Source organism: Vanellus vanellus, assembly GCF_965231255.1.
Source record: "Vanellus vanellus genome assembly, chromosome: 2".
Lineage (NCBI taxonomy): Eukaryota > Metazoa > Chordata > Aves > Charadriiformes > Charadriidae > Vanellus > Vanellus vanellus.
Window position 1 is genome coordinate 41797730 of NC_138906.1, and position 18335 is coordinate 41816064.

General features: G+C 35.8%; 1 protein-coding gene across 1 annotated transcript; it reads right to left on the reverse strand.

The window, feature by feature from the left end:
• Positions 1-2480: 2480 nt before the first annotated feature.
• Positions 2481-18077, reverse strand: EFHB (EF-hand domain family member B; the record flags this gene model as incomplete). Its single annotated transcript, XM_082479874.1, has 13 exons — positions 2481-2734; positions 5729-5910; positions 6439-6636; positions 7027-7234; positions 7995-8149; positions 9553-9620; positions 11400-11483; positions 11860-11989; positions 13873-13983; positions 14601-14781; positions 16586-16729; positions 17662-17724; positions 18012-18077. The coding sequence occupies 13 exons, from the start codon at positions 18075-18077 to the stop codon at positions 2570-2572; spliced, it is 1755 nt and encodes a 584-aa protein (XP_082336000.1). The 3' UTR covers positions 2481-2569.
• Positions 18078-18335: the final 258 nt, after the last annotated feature.

Here is an 18335-nt window from a genome sequence, read left to right on the forward strand (position 1 = left end):
ATCATGCTGCAATATAGAAGAAAGCAACCTTTTTATTTTCTGTCAATTGGAATACATTAAGGGAACCATAAAAATCACAGAACGCAACTTGCAGCTCTAAAGCCTATAAATATGTCATTGAATTCACACATGTTGGGAAGAAATGAAACACAAAAATTTGCACCAAAACTCTGTGGGCATAAAGCATTTAACAAAAGGAAACAAAAATATTGGGAAACTCCACAGAATTAACTGTCTGTGTCACAGCAATTAAATCTTTCAGGGGCCTCCTATGTATATTTTGATAAAAAATAAGCACCTACAAGTAGAATTCATAGCTCTGTTCAGTGATTAATCCTGTAAAGCTTCAGAAGAGGTAAGTTTAGGTGAAAACCACTTCCAGTTTCAAACCCAAGCTCAAAAGGAAACCTTTAGTCTGCGGTTAGAAACATGCTGGCAAAAAACCTAAAGCATGATTTATCAGTCCTCTTTATTCTGGATTTATTTAGCAGACTGTCCAAGTATAATGTTAATTCCATTTCACTGACAAAGGGAGAGATTCTACTGAAAGCAGAGGAATGAAAGTGGGTATTTTTACAGTAGGTTCAAAACATAGGGTACACAGAATTTCCAGCTGCTGAACAAACACAACAGATCTCATATATATATATACACACAGAGATCTGGTAATTTTTTTTTTTTTATTTTTCCCTGAAGTGAGCTTAAATCTTTCATCTAAAACTTTCTATTGAAGGAGAAAAACATACAAACCTCTCATCTGAAATGTTCACACCAATGTTGCGGAGAATTTGCCCAAGGCTTTTGGAAGCACACAGCAACAAAGGTAAAGGATTCTTCCTTCCTACCTTATATGAGCAGAAGAGGAGCTTCAGAGAATTTCAGTGGAGGTAGTGACATCCTGACATAATAAATTCAATTGAAATTAGCAGTACATTTATCTTTCTGTCATGATTTCACTTGGGACAGTCACAGTCTGCTTCCTGCATGCTTCCCAGTGCACGTACTGCATTCCAGAAGGATGGGAAGGCAAGGCAACAACAGCGCAGAACAACTTTCATTCACAGCAGGAAAGAAGCTGCCTTCATCAAGCAGCATTTCCACCACCTGCTCCCTGGAGATACCAGAAAGCAAATTCTTTCTACTTGATGTGAGACAGCTACTATCAGCACTACAACAATAATGTACAAAAGGGTCTGTCTTGTGGATCTCATGTAACAAGCCAGTAAATTACAAGCTCCTAGAACACTGGCTAAAGAGGAATCTTAACAATCATGTGAGTAAAGCGCTACAATGAAATTTTAAGCTGGCATTACACATGCATACCTAGTATTTAAGATATGTAGAACCTTTACTTACGTTGTAGAACTCAGTAAAACCTTTGGCTGACCACATCCTCCAAATCTTACTAAGGTATTTAAAGCACCAATAGGTTACAAAGTGATATCCTTCCTGAAATCCCTTATGTTAAGATTACATTGAGCAAGGGCTTTTCTTTTCAATTAATATGAAAAAGTCTAATAGTAATCATTCTCACTGTCAATACCGAAGAATTTCCATTTTTTTTGTACCAAGCTCAGTACTGTCAGTTAAGCATGAACATTCCAGTTCACAATTAGTATTATTTGCTTTCTATTGTTTATTCTTATATGAATTCATATATATTCATTGAGATTTTCATAATAATCCTCAAGTGCTTTTCATTTATGAAGACCCCTCTTCACAAGAAGTTGCATTGGTCACAGGTGAACAGTTAGCTCTCTGAAAGCTCTCCCAAACTTTTCTGACTAACTAGCCTGTGTTTTTATGTAACGTGCACATCCATCTCTAAATATCCATTCTTTTTTCTTGTTTGTGAAAACTGACTACTACTACCTAATAGCCATAAGATGGCATAAAGAATATTAGCCCTCTGCCACACAATTGGGCATTTATTTTTGCAGTTCTTAATCCATTGGTTCTTATGGAGTGTATTTCATGACAACGCTTTAGATCCCACACCCATGACTATGTCGCTTCCTTAGCATCTTACTATAAAGCACTTTCTTACATTAATTTTTAAACAAATAACTTACCACAACCAGATCTCTGTTAGCTACCATCTTGTTGTCAAGAAATTATGGAACATTAGAAGCAAGGCAAGATGCCATTGTATGATATTAATCTTTAAGAGGCCTTGCATATCTGAAAAAATTATCTTAAGTATTTTCAAAAGTGTCCTTCCCTTTAAGTGAAAAAAAATATTCAAAAATGCAAAATGTGTCCATGTTCAAAGTATTATTATTTAGACTCAGAAGCACCATAAAAAAGATAAAATAAAGACTGTAAGATAAATATTTTCATTCCATTTACAAACATGCTTTATCCTCTTTTATTCCTATGGACATCAGTTCCTACTACCTGCAATGATAGCAGTAAGACTGATATATTTGTGGTGAATCCGCTATTCAAAAAGACAACGACCAGTGAGTTCCAGTTCAGTAAACACACATTATTGAAAATGTTTATTGTATTCAGCATCAGAATTATGACTGATGTCAATTTAAATAAATGCAATGCCCAAAGACTAGAATTAGAAACTGTTTTTTGTATGTGATCCATGTCTCTCATCCAGTACATTCCTGATGGATTCTACACAAACCTCATCTTTCTGATGTTCCAAACAGGCTTGCTTCCATATCTCTTCAAACCTCTCATCTGAAATGTTCACGCCAATGTTGCGGAAAATTTGTGCAATCTACAAAATAATACAATTCATGTAATTCTGGTCAGCATTTTCTTTAAACTATATAGATTCTGGCTTTTGCATATATTACCAGTCTCTATTTGCCAAAGAATATTTTCCCACTCTTAAATAAAATCTACAGACCACATCCTGCATCCTTAACCAAAGAAATTCCTATTTAAGTAAATCTGAATCTTATTGGGATGAAAGCTGTGGTGTACAAAATTGTCTTTAGTTAATCAAGTAATGTTGATGCAACTTCCACATTGGAAAAATCAAACACAGAAGCAGAGAAAAGTAAATGTTTTTTTAAAGCCCGAAGTTGAGTCCTCTTTTATCCACTTTATTTTTGCTGTTTGCAGTTATCGACATAAATCATTGTCTGCATTTCACAGCAACAACACTATATGCAAGATCTTAAATTGGTATAGATAAATGGATGAAGTGACTAAAATGAAATGGTTCACATCAACTCTGGGTCTTGCTATAGTTTTACACCAAAGTAATTCAGCAGAAATATTTTTTCCCCGTAATTTCTCACTTGGATGCTTCCTACTGCATGCCTCATTACACTGACCTGTTGACTCATGAGAGGAAGGTGGTATTAGAAGAATATTGACATGACTTGAGCTTTTGTTAGTATTAGTAAACGTTTGGCTTCTTCACTTGTATTGTGTGTGTGCATGTGTGTTATATTTATGCTCTGGAGATTTAATAAATGCTTTGATAAAGTAAGACCTTTAACACAGTCAAGTCAACCTTGTTTCTCATCTTTCTCTAAAACAGTCTGTTGTATAAATATAGGCCTGATTCACACTACAGCAAATCTGCAGCTTCATGTTAGCCAATAAATCTATGACAGTTTATGCCAGCTGGAATTACAGGAGGAAAACATGGACTAATTTTTGTTTCTTTAAGCATAGGTATTGTTTCAGTTAAATCAATAATATTACTCATGAGGAAAAGAAACCAGATTTGATCTAATGACTTCAACAAGCTAGTGAAATTTAAGTTAAACTAAACACAATATTACATTACAGCTTACCACTGCAGAGACCATAAAGTACTACATGCTCACATAACTTGGCTTCACCATATTAAAATACAACTCTGTCCTGGCTCATCAACAGCCATAAAATAATCATTGACTAAACTCCAGACTATCAAGTGTGCAGACGCGGTTAAACTGACCCTTACCTATCAGTTGAAGATAAATTACACACTATTATTCAGTTACACAGCTTCTATTCTCTTCAATAGAATAGGACAAATTCCAGTGAAGAAAATAGCAGGCCCTAGAACTATTTTGTTCTTTTGTAACATGAAGAGTCACCTCATGAAACTGCTTTATAGTCAGAATTCGCATACATTTCTATAGGCCTATACAAAAACTGGAAGTATTAAATGACTCTGGGCTCTCATATAATAGTTTCATTAGCTATTACATGTTTGAAAATATTAATGCTTTGTCTCAAAATAAATCAGACCATCACTAAATTACTGAAAGAGTCCATTTCATAACTATAGGGTGATTTAACAAGCTCAGAGGTGATTCTATACTGAACTCTGTATAGCCTATATAGTCTACAATGGAGTATGACATCTCAGGCCACATTATAACTTCAGAGAAGAGTTCTATCTAGTGCTTGACAGGTATAATGGGCTTCTCAATGAAGCATGAATTCTATTTACTGCTACCTATATTCTGCATGCACACATTTCCTGCTTCAGAGCTAGATTATAAAATGGTAAATGTTCATAACATTCTGACAAGCCATTTTATGGATATGTATAGAACATGACACCACACCTTTTACATCCCCAGCCACTAATTAGCAACATTCTTTTCTGTAAAATATACACTCAAGTTCCAGATCCACTTCCAAATGTGACTGAATATTTAATAAAATGACTAGTAGAGACATAGAGGTTGTCAAGGCTTCTTTTTCATTTTAGATTGGAATTTCACGTTTTGTTACAATTGTCCCATAAATTGTATTTCAGGCAATTAAGTTATCTCTTAATATTTTTTCATTAGAAAATGCATACAAATGTAGAAGCAAAAGAGTAAATAATACTGAAGAAGCAGCAAAGTTGTTTTAGTATTTATGTGGGAGGAACCCTGGGTTGTGAGATAAAAGAGTGGTAGCAGCCCCCAGAGATATCTGATAGAAAAAACATGGAGTCCCCATGTAAGTCTCTACAGTCTCATGTCCTATCTTTCTCTTCAGAAATATGAGTTGGCACAGCATTGGTGTGTGATTCCCTATAGCCTCTATCACCATACAAGTCCTTTGTAGAATTGAACCTATGTCTGCGACTCAGCAAAGCGCTTAAAAGTATATTCAAGCAGTTTGTTGAATTTGCTATTAGCAAAACCTGCAAGTTTTTTTTAGGAGAGACACCTTGGTTAAATTTTTCCACTGAACATCCCTCTGTGATAGAAACTAGTTTTACAAACCTGTAAAATATTCTTGTGGGGCTTTTTAAGACTTTTACTCACAGAATCATAGAATAACTTAGATTGGAAGAGATCTCTGGAGATCATCCATCCAACCATGTAATCAAAGCAGGGCTAACTTTACCGTTAAATCATATTGCTTGGGACCTTGCTCAGAAATTTGAATACGTGCAAGGATGGAAATTCCACAACTACTTTGCTCTTCTCACACTGCAGAAATGATGAGTCATAGACCCTTAAGCCCTAGATTAATTACCAACCCTCATTTGACACAGCATTTAAGCATGTGAGTAGCAACAACTTGACATACTTCCTTATATTACTTATTGAAGTTGCATCTCAATAAAATTAATATCTGCCACCTTTATGAATAATTATAAATGTGAACAGTACATATTTTTCAGATAGTTGAATGGATGTAAAGAAAGGTGGTGATGTTGCAACAATGAATTATACAACCTGTTATTTGATAATATGACTTTCCATTCCCGCATGGCTAGAGGTACATTTATCTTGGTAGAATATTCTGAAGAAATGCGCTATACCTCTGCCTTTGGTCTTGTTTTAAAAAAGTCTCTTTCATACACTCCCTTTTGACTGAAGACAGAAGGGAACAATAATGCATAAGCATTGCCCTCATCACCATAATTAGTTCTGTCACTGATGCGGCGAATTCGAGGAGCAGGAAGATCGGAACGAATAGTTGGAACACCACACACTGGATAATCTGTGGAAATCAATCAACAGGTAGCATGGAAAAGCCAGCATGTAAAGATAGTGCCAGGGAAGATAAAACATTTTGTGTGAAATGAGAAAAAATGTGATACTTCATCTCACATATGTTCAATAAGAACTTATATAATTTTATTCCTCATCTCTTTTTCCATGTTTTTAGAATTCCTAGCTTCAGCTACATCATGAAGCAGGACAACAGGAAATCTTGCAGTAATATTCTAGTACTTATCCAGTACTTCCAGCTAAAAACATTTTTGGTGATTCCAAGAAGATATTTTTCTCCTAAAATTACTAGCATAATTTCTCAGACACCTAGTTTAAATTTCTTGGTTTGAATGGATTAAGCATGCCAAACATCCAAGCCATGCCAACTTCCAAGCCACAATCCTAAAAAAATTGTTTTAGATAAATTCATTCACTATTGTACATTAGTAGAACCTGTAGCAATACTTTTTAAATTTGTTCCTGATTTTGTCTTAAATAATGTTCAGAAGTGAGAAGTACAGTCCACTGTACTTACAGGTTGTTGGGAGACCACCTACTACAGCATTATACTGAGAAGAAGTTGTCTGATAATTTGCATGATCAACATGATCTGTTGATCTTGTAAGCGTTTTTGGTGTTTTTTCTGAGCTTCCCGGTTCTTTTAACACAAGATCTTCCTGCTTCAGCAGTGGCTCATCATTTGTCTTTGTGTCTTCAGGCAGAATGGGAGCACCTAGTTTTTCCCCCATAAACAAAAGTTATGGTACAGCCAGGATTTATAATCAGCACATTATAGACTAAGACGTGAAAAATGTTGCTTGAATCCTTGAAAAATTATAAAGTAGATAACATAATTAATCTTCATATGTGATAATGATTCTATGAGATTTTTTACTTTCTCCTGATTTATGGGACATTTTCAACATGCAACACACAACTCCAGAACTCCAGGGTTCTGAAATACATTTGTATCTGAGGCTCTGCTGGTGGCAGGCAAGTACTAAATGCACTCTCTAAATCCTACCCTTCTAAAGGAGCACCTAGTTTACACCAGCAAAGTCCTTTCAATAGCTGTTGTAAGAATAAGATCATCTCCACAATTTCCCAGTAATAAGCCATCTACCTTTTGTAATTATTTTTTCTTCAAATTCTTTAACAGCCATTTTGTCTTTCCAGTTGAGAAAGTTTGCAAACTCCAGATAATTAATCAGACCATCTTTATCCAAATCACAATAGTCAAACAAGGAATCCAGAAGCTCATCATCTAGATTCAGATTAAGCTGTAAACAGGACTTTCGCAGGTCATCCTTGTCTATCATTCCATCACCATTCTGTTATAAATAAAACAAAAAAGTTGTTAGAACAGCCATTATAAAAAGGCTCCACCACAAGGAACACATACCCATATGTACATTATTTCAGAAGAGTAACATGCTGAGCAAAAAAAGAAACCCTGAGTAATTTAGAAATTAAATATCTGAATATAAAAGTGTCAATAAATAATTTTCAACAAGTAATACAGTGATTTGAGATTAAAAGAAAGTTAGTGTGACAGGGTATTGTGATCAGATAACAATCTAATCATAAATGTTGAGGCAAAGCCAAGATTTCTTTTGAAAGTAAGGTATCAATCATTCTGTATTCATTGCAACTAATGTTATATACGAAATGTCAATTATAAATTTTCTTCCACAGAGAAAAAAAGAAAAGATATCAAATTCTGATGGTTGGTGACTCAGTCAAAAAGTACAGCTTGGAAGGAAATATGAACATAATCCCTTTAATGGTATTTCTGTTAAGAAGAAATACCAAATTTTGAAGAGCAAAAAATGCTAAGATTATTCCTGCTCACAAGTCCATAGCTTGCTGTTAACTTGGATACTCCAAATACTGTTGTGAAAGGCTCCAAATATTGTTGCATTTAATTCCATAGCATATCACAGTATATTAAACATACAATAACTATGAAGTTACCTTGTCTTTATAGTCTTCACCTGTATTTGCCTTGCTATGCTTGTTTTTCTTCATGTCTTCATTAGGAGCGCTAATGTCACACATTGCTTTACATTTCTATTTTTTCAAAGCACTAACCTTATCGTAATGCCTGAATGCTTCTAGCAACATGTCAAAATTCTCATAGTTAGCTTTCTTCAAACTTTGCCGAACTGCTGCCAAGATAGCTCTCTCTTTGTCTTTACCACGGAGGAACTCACATGGAACCCGGCAGTGAAGAAGATCCCCAACTCCTATAAAAATAAACATTTCCTCAATTAGTTGCACATATACAGAAAATTGACATTTTGAAAAATGGCTTACAGTCTTAAGGAAAAAGAGAATTTCGGTTTCGAGATGCTGAATTTCAGCACTGCTGAACATCTGATACGGCCATTTCATTAAAAGATCAAATGGTCCGTATGATGATTTCTCTACGCACATGCACTTAATATAAAAAATTTTGAAACATCTTAATTTAGCTTCACAAATCTATCCACTGCTTCCAAAAGCTTCTGACAGCAGTAAGAGTTACTTGATGTCCAGATAGCTGAGAGCAAAAGAACATGTATTATTAATCTATCACGTCCGGTCTGTTGTATTTCAAGATACTTACAAGAACCAATGGAAAAGTCATTTTAATATTTTAGATAATTATATACCATTGATTTCTAGAAAGACAGTGTACCATTTTTGTGTTGCTCTTCATATCCTAACTTTATTAGCATTTTTAAACACTGTGGTATGCTGAGCTACAGTCTTCATCCAAGTCCCCAAGACACCAAGGTCACTTTCTAGAGTGCAAGTTCATTCACAGTCCAGCAACAACTAGCAGTAGCTCATCTAATCCCCTTCTAACAGCAATGTACATGCATTATTTTCTCCTTGTTAACAATGATTTTTTTTGTTTGGTTCCTTCTGCTGTTCCTTATATAGGACAAGCATACCTACACATTTAAAATATTTAACTTTATTACCCTACATAGTAAAGCATGTATAAAAGCTTATACAGAATTTGAACAAGCCTTCTGTGGTTTTGACTAATTAAATAACTTTGAACCACTTATATTTTTTGCTGCCTAACTATGCACTGTATTCCACAGTCATTAAACATAATATTAAAACACCGCCAATCCCAACATCGGCTGTTTGAGTTGACTATTTTGTCATAATAAAAATTTATAAATTTTTATTTTCAGTCTGTTTTCTGTCTCTCTGCTACCTTCAAAATTTATTATTCTTACTTATTGCTTGTTATTTTTACTCTTTTTACAGAAGTGCTGGAAAAATCATTGCGAGGAAAGACACATATTTAAATAGCCATTTTAACCTTGTCACTTAGATGTCAATGTGAGTTTTCTGATGTGTCCCATTTTGTTTACATTCAGAGGCAGAGGCTTTAAAAAAAATAAAAACAAAGATACAAAAAAAAAAATGATCACCCAAAAACTAGTTTCTTTATTTCTGAAATTCTTCTTTTTTTCCACTAGCAATTTCAGTTCTTCTCAATTTTTTCCTCCAAAAAATTTACTGTCACTGCTACATTTTTGTATTTTGCCTCAAGATTTTAGGAAAATTATACACTATGCAACCAACAGTAATTACTTCAGCATAGTTTCATCAACAAGATAAGATTTTATTCTGCCCCTGAACTTACCATATTCATCTGGACGGAGTAACATTCCAAATGTATGGCCTGGGGGAACATTCATAGTTTCTGCTATACTGTCAATAAGGACATTTCTTTGTTAATTGTCAAATAGTTTAATAAACCCTATGCTATTATTATAAAATTACATGATTATCTATTATGTAATTACAGATGATAAACATCGCTCACCTGAAATTTGTTTATCAGTACTTTGCTTCAAAGTTGCCATTACAAAAAAGCATCTCTTTAGAAATCTGTTTCAAACATTTGCTGTTCTTAATATAACACAACCAAATGTAAACATTAACTTTTTGAACATTTATACTCATTAAAAGGAAAAACATTCTATGCTAAAATATTTTTTTTCTAAGACAATGACAGACACGAGTGAGAAAAGTCCTCACAACATACTAGTCAAATACTAGGAATGTTTGGGACAAACCAGATCTCCAACTGATATAATGTTTCCAAATAAACTACTTTTGGCTAAAGTTGAAAATGGAATCACATCTCACATGCTTTTTAACATGGAATTTTTTGTTTACCGAAACCAGCAACCAAGCCAATATCCACCTGGAAAACTTGGCCCAGTTTTATTTACTAGAAAATTAAGATGCTGTCAGTGACATTAAAGAACTGTTTGTTTATTTCTTAATTTGAAAAAGATGCAATGTTAATTTTATCTCTATGTTTAATAACTAAAACTGTTACGTGAATCAGAGATCTCCATCAAAATTGAAAAGAGAATCAGTGCTTTGTTCTAAAATACAAAACAAACAAAAAACCCCACACAGAGATGGAAGCACTGTGATCTAAAAACTACTATGTGTATTTTATCACTTTGATATTACACATAGGATGTGGATGGTGTAAAAGTCACTAAATAAAATTAGGTTCGCTTCTATCTGTCTTGTAATATTAGTGCGCAGTTTGAGCTTGCACTGCAACCCATATTCCCTGATGGATCGTACTGCCTCATGTTGCTCACACTCCAGGTCTCCTTCACAGTGAGCTAGGATGCAGTGAATGGGAAAGGAGAAACTGGCTCACGTTTGTGTTCACTCCCTACAGGTACTATGGGCATAGTTCTCCAGAGTCACTTAAGCCTGTGATCTTGAGCTTAAAATTAAATTTTGCTATCAAAGTCAATAATGTTTGAGTCTTCAGATACAATTTTGCAGAAATCTAGAGCATCTACAAAGAGAGTCTTTGCATACATTGAGGAACCCTAGATTTGTAGCACAGCTGGATCCTGACCACACTGTACCTTAGGACTACTGTAGCTCTTCTAAGCACTGTTTTGTAAAATTAAAAAGCTCTTCCAGATCACCTGAGGTTTACGAAAAATAGTAATTATTCAACTGAGATTGATATATGCTGGTAGATAATAACACAGTTTAGTTCCCTGTCCTTTTCCAAGGAAGTAATAAAGTGAGAATACAGGTAATGTAATAAAGGTGACGAAAAATAGTGTCAAAGTAAAATGATCAAATCTCCAAACAATAGATGAGACATTTCAGTTCTGTTAAATCTTCCTAACTGTAAAGGACAGGGGAAAAAAAATGAAGTGTTACAGTGTGCTTGTAATTTGCTTGGTGCAAATATGATCAATTCAGATATAGACCATTTAAACAGTAAGATTTAACTTTACCACATAGACACAATACAGCCCTCATTAGTAACTTGCATGCTTATCAGCCTAATTAGGGCAAGTAGAAAGTGCCTTTCTGTAATTGAGTGCTGCAGCGGAAGCACTAAGCACACTATAATTTTTACCCAAGACAGAAAAAGATATTGGAGACTCTGCAAATGTGAGTGAATTTTGTTCTTGGACAGTATCTGTGCTTACTTACGGATCAAGGACTTTTCCAAGCTGAGGCTGAAATTTTTCCTTGAAATCATCACTCCGTTTTGATACAATTTTTGCTGCTCTCTTCCTGCAAATTATGAAAATAACTCTCACACATATTTGTTTAACAATATTCAACAATTATTCAGTAGTATTAAAAAATATTATTATATGTTAGAAGGAAACAGCAACTCCTCTGCAAGACAAACACAAATTTAGTAACTGAAAAATCTTGCTCTTTAAAATCAAAGATGTCTTTAAGTAATGCTAAAGACATGCCAAGTGCTGTTATAGTATGGTAGAACTGATTTGGATAAACTATTCTGAAAATTACTCCTTGCATTTTCTATTCATTTCAATATAGCTAGGAATGGGATCAGCAAGATGTAAAATTATTCTTAAAAATGAAGATTCTTCTTGATAACTCATACCACTAATTAACTAGCTAGCTCATTGCAACTTACGATTGCAGATCACAGAGCCAATTTAATGATTTGGCTACAGTTCGCCCATCTTCAAAGTGAGGGGTTTCTATTCCATAAACAAAAGACTTGCTGAAGTTTGGCGAGTCATACTTCCTATTTATTGCTTCCCCTGTGGAAAAAGTAAGCATTTCAAACGGTATAAAACACCTCAGGAAGAAAAATGCACTAAGTATCTTCATTCTTAAGACCAAAAAAATGAAGAAACAAAATCAAATAACTAATTAACAATTCTGTTCAATTAAAGATAACTAATCTGCATTCCCCATGTTTATTAAGTAGTTAGGAATAATCTCATTGTCAAAAGTGAAGATAAAAGGCTAAATAAAAAGCAAAAACTGCTTCGGTGGTAGAACAGTTGGATCTCCTTTTATGTCTGACTAAAGACAAGCTCAACAGAATTAACGAAAAAATACCAGATAGCCTAAGTAGTGAGAGTCAGGCAAACAAATCACTTTATAATGTCTGTACCTCAGCAGAGACACATACCATTTAATTTATTATTTGTTAAAAAAAAAAAATGCTGACAGGAAAATAAAGGGTTTTGAGGTGCTGCACTTTCAGGTATACTTTGGCTATGTTGACTTCAATGGAAATTTTGCCACTGACTTCACTGTAAACAAGACATTACCCTACTTGTTCATGAATCTATTAATCCAGTCTTGCCTGTAAAACGTAAGTTTCACATAAAAGAATATCACATAAGAACTCTGTGTGAGCTGCAAGCACATATTTCTTGTCACAGAAAAAAATGCCATTCTGTTTCTTCCTGCTCTTTTCAATCACCTTTTGAAACGAATGGTAATTTGAACTTTCAAAAAATATGCCTGCTTTCTAATAAGGGCTTCCTCTGACTGTATGGAAGCTTGGAAATTTTACGTTATTATTCAAACTGGGCCACACAGTTGACTTTTTTTTTTTTTTTTTTTTGCTGTCTGTCTGGTTTTGGTTTGGCCTCTCCATGATCCTGTGGACAGAAGTTACAAAGGAGACAGGAACAGATAATGAATAATTCCACTAAAACACCTAATGAAGGTGGGGAAATGAGGAAATAAAATTACAAGTTTATACCAATTTATACCAATAGTATAAATTCATACCAATAGTACTTGCAGTAGAATTTTTCAATGAGAGTACACAGTAGTGTAATTTCACTTTGACGTAACTTCCTCCATGCAAAACTTATATTATTACAACTGAAATATCTGTATTGCAGTTTCTTATCTGTTTGGTCTACACCTATAAAATTGTTGGTACTAGCGCAATAGGCAATTTTATTATAATACTAGTCTTATAGAGCAGCAATACAAGACAGTCTGTGGAAATGATGGAATTGGCGAAAATAGAAGTGGCTGCAAAAGTAACACATGTATTTCATTTCAGAGTGCTCTTTGTCACTCTCTTCCTGTGCAGACCCATAAGATAAAGGGTAACCATCCCTGAGCAGACCACTTCACACAAGTACAGGCCCCAGAGGCTGAAGCAGTGGAGGAACAGCCCACTGGAAGGGCAGAGACAGAGGCTGTGGGACAGACTCACAGCCTGAGGAACCTGCATTCCAGAGAGCAGCCTGAAATTCCTTGTAACCAGAGCTTGATGCTGAGCTCCCCATCAGAAAGTCTAGCTGCCCTGAAGGTAAGTTTGGATCCTGATAAAAGAGAGGAACTAGAGGTGAAAGTACTAGAATCGGCTGGGCTCACAGTCTGTGGCTTTAAGCCTGATTGCTCTCAATGACATAAACACCAAACTCAATAAGCAACCAGGGCATCTATGAGTTTCTAGTTTCCTGGAAATACTTTGCTTTTCAAACAGCACCCAAAAAAAAAAATCACGCTTCCAACTCCTTCATTAATGCATTAAATTAATACAGCAGTAAAAGTTAATAGTTTATATCTCAAAAAAAAGCATACAATGTGTTGAAGACACAAAGAACAACAAGAACCTTTATTTATATTAGAACTTTTCATGCGGTTTCTTATCAGCCCTTGAACTTACCCACATAATAATCATTGTGGGACACAATGTACAGATCATGTCCTTCTCTGGAGTCTTTATCCACTTCCTCAAAAGTTTTTGGTGGATTTATGAGCTCTCCGGCTGATACGTCTGGAAAGTAAGGAATAAATATATGGTTGGGGGAGGTGAAGGATAGGTGTTTTGTTTGGTTGTTTCTTAATTTTAAACAATATCTTGTTATAGAAGATGCTAATACTGTGGAAGAATGATACTTCTTACCACATTTCTAGTCAATCTATAGGAATCTTACAGTATAATGACATGAGACTAGGGAAAAAAAAATAATCACAGAAACTGAAATGAACATAACTGTTGCAAGAGAGCTACATGGTCAACACATATGTGATTTGCTCCAACCTATGGAGGAAAGATTCACAGGTCAAGGTAATATCTTTTATTAGACCTATCAGAATAGTTGGGAACAGGAAGGTAAGTTGTCAGCTACCTAAACAGTTCTCCAAGGAAATCTACAAAGACAGATCTGGAACAGAGCCAAAACCCCTACTAGTTACAAAATGTTCTCAGTTGCTTGTTCCTTCATCATAACTGAAAAAAGACTAGTACATTTGTATGCCTTTCAATAACTGCTATAATAATAATTTTTCTATTAAGCTGGAATTGTTGGAAGCATAGAATATGTGCTAGATACTAAATTGGAGATTATCTTCTTTTTAGAAGAAATATGTTTTAATGCTAAATTTTCCTACCTTGGATGACTTTTGTTCCAAATGTAGTATTAATTACATCCAAGCCTTTAGGTAACATCGAAGACTGATCATGTGATCTGCCCAAGGGAGCTTGACGATTACTAAAGTAGATTGCTTCTTTTCTGTCTTGTATTTTTTGTTGAAAATTAGTTTTTGGAAGTGGATTTATCAGTGAAGCTGCCTAAAGACATCACAAAGAACACAAGAGGCAGGAAAACCAGTAAATTTTCATCTTTCACACATCAATATGGCTATTCCCCTCACACACGAATAAAAGTTTGATTGTAAGTGTTCTAATGAGATCTTATGTGATTACAATGACATAATTTTATCTACCAATTTGCTAAAAAAAACTGTATTTTGAAAGAAGACCACTAATAATCAATGCTATGCTAAATCTCCAGCTAAATAAAATACATATTGTGAGACAGAACTTTTTATTTTGTGCAAGTTTTTCCACTTGATAATTTACAACATTTCAGACTGCATCATTTCTGTTCTTAACGTATATTAGAAACTACCATCAAATTACAATACGACCAAAACTTCAGTGTGAAAATGATTGTAACATCTTTGGAATGAAGTCTCCTGGTGCTTATTGATTAAAAACATCCATTGTGTAGCAGTTAAGGCTATCTGTTCTCTAAACAGTTACTCCCAATTCTGCTGATGGAGAATATAAAGACAGTATTTCAAGATATACACTAATATTGCATCCTAAAATGACACACCGACAGAAATTACTTTGGCAGGGTTTTCAAATCTTAGCACTAGGTTGGACAATTTTTCTTCTCAGTGTACACACTGGTCTTGAGTCAATAGATGTTACTAAAATCGGGTCAACTTAAGGGGAGGGGGGGAGCAGGGGGTGTCTAAAAAACCAAAAGTTTCCAAAAATGTCAAAACAGGGTATTTTGATCTTCCCAAATAATCTGATTTTTCAGGCTACCCATCAAAGTAATGGGGACTCTAGAGAGGGTTTATTATTAGACTCTTTTTGAATGTTATATAAAGAAATACTGAAAACAGTAGTTGCAAATACAGTTGATCCAAACCCTAGGATTCCAACTCTTCCTCCACTTAATATTTAATTAATAATGCAAAGTGAAACAGTCTTCAACAGATAGTACAGGCTAAACAAATCAACCCATTCAACATAAACCGTCTGAGGAGGGACACCAAGAACCTGATTTTTTTCTTTTTGGATACGCCTAATAAATGTCCTACTCAACATCCTCTAGTATCAGGACTTAGGTGTTTCAACCTGAAGACTTATTTTTGAGACCTGAACTCCTCTTTGCCTCAACTTCTTCATCTGTAAAATTGAAAACTATTAATTTACAAGCCCAGCTGATGAAATGCATCATAAAAGTATATTTTGCTAATACAACTGGTATCTTTAGAGATTTGAATGATAACTATGTGATAAAATCACCAATGATCTCTTCAGTTGTTTGATTACATCTTACAAAAATAATTTTACAAAAGTAAAGAATACACACAAAATAGTCTGACATATTCAAAACGTCACTTTTTAGCTAACAAAATCAGTTTCAACCCAAAGGTAAGAAAGAATACATAATAATTATACTGAACTATACGCATGTTCTCAGATAGCAGTTCTCTTGCTAAGAGCTCAACAGGCTTTACCTCTGCAACCAGAAAAGAAAGCAGCAAAATTTGTGGGTAGGAGACTGTTCATTAACTTAAAAGTTGAAATTAATAATTCAGTAGTCATTGCAAAAGTTATTTAATAAAAGTCACTGAACTTCAAGTGTTTTCCTATTTCAATCATGCTAATTAAATCCTATGAACTGACCTCAGAATTCAGATAATTTACAACAGTGGTGAAATGCCGCAGTGTAAATCACTCGGCTATGTACCTTTATCCCTGACTATGACAAAATTGCTCTTGAAGTTGCTCTTATTAAGGACATTCTTAAGCTGTCCATTCTTAAACAAAAGTAAATTAGTCACATTCTTACACTGAGTGAAGAACATGACTCTATGCCATGTGTCAAGTGAGCTGCAATGTCAGGATCATCTGCTCTGCCGTAGAATATTGTTTCAACACCAGGAGCTGGATTTGTTGTATTTCGAAACTTTCGCACGGTCATTGGAGTAATGGGCTATATATAAGGCAAAGCAAAAACAATTTTACACCAGATCTTCACAACATATTAATGAAAAGAAAATGTACTGCAGCCATTTCAGTGTGATTCCACAGAGGTAAAAACAAAACATGAGGAGGTTTGAGGGCTGTAACACATGCGTACACTCCTGCAGATGCTGATATTCTGAGCATAAGGTCAACATAGCCCAGCCTAAATTTTATCAAACGAGCAACAGAAGTAACGAGAGAGTTGCTAAGTTTCAACTCTCAGGTTCCATTTTTAAGATGGATAATAGCTTCTTCACATGTACTTCATGAAAAGTGGATGTTACATTTATCAACTTCAGAAACCTTTAACTTGATTCACAATTCCACCATCAATGAAGCAATTTCAGAAATTATTTTAACCACAGTTAAGTTGTTTTTTTTTTTTTAAGTACCCATTTAAAGGGAGAGCTGCTATTTAAGGGATCCGTTTGTGTCTCAGTACCCTCTGACTCTTCAGGGGCATGGGGAAGGGCCAGTGGGATGCACAATTCTGAGGTGCATCCTTGATAATGAAGAAGGTCCTCCATCAGAAATAATAATAATTCCTAATAATAATCACTATACTTGTATTACGAGAGAAAAACTTTCTAAAACAATTCTGTTTAGTCCCATCTAAGCAAGCATGGTTTATTTTGTAAAACGTGCAGTGTGAAAAATAACTGCCACTAGCGTTTTACAATCCTACGAGTTATTCTCTATGATCCCATGTGACAAAAACTAACATTGAAGAAAAAAAAAAAAAAAGTTCCTAAAGAGAAAGGATGTAAAAAAAACGACCAAGGTTTCCCTGATTTTCTTTTTTGTTTGTTTGGGGTTCTTTTAGGGCCTGTCTCAAAGCACAATTACTAATGGGAAATTACTACAAAAGTTTCACAAGGAGCGACTGAAAAACCAACTCACCCTGGGTAAAACCTCAGTGAGGCAACTCGCAGCTGTATCGCCAGTGGGAAGCAACTTTCCAGCCTAAGCAATACAATCAAAAAACAAGGCATAACCGAACCCATTGTACTAATAAGCACAACTCATCAAACTGGGATCAGACACCTGGCACGAAATGTTGTCTAACTGTCCCCGTTTTGATACAAGGGGAAAGGCATTTTTGGGGAGAGAGGGGACCGCAGCGAGATGGGCCTGCCCGCCTGCCCCACGTGATGCCCCTCCTCCCGCCTCTTCCCTCAGCCCACGGCGGGACCGCAGCCCCACAAAGGGCGCTGCGGCACCGGTGAGACCCCTTCGGCGGAGGCACTCACGGCCGACAGCTCGGGAGACCTGTCGGTGAACCTCCCCTCGTAGACGGGCCGGAGCTGCCCCGCCATGGCGGTAGGCGGCCGCGGCGGCCGTTTGCCCCGCTCGCACGATAACGGCGGCGGAGGCAGCGATGGGAGCGCTCGTTCAAGACAGGCGGCGTAGCCGCCGCCCTCATAACCCTCCGCCATCTCCCTCGCATCCGGCACCCACCCTCCTACCCCCCTCATAGCCCTCCCGCCGTCTCCCTCACACCCATCATCCACTGTCCTCCTGCCCATTTCCCTCACACCAGGCACCCACTGTCCTCCCCTCCTTCACAGCCCTCC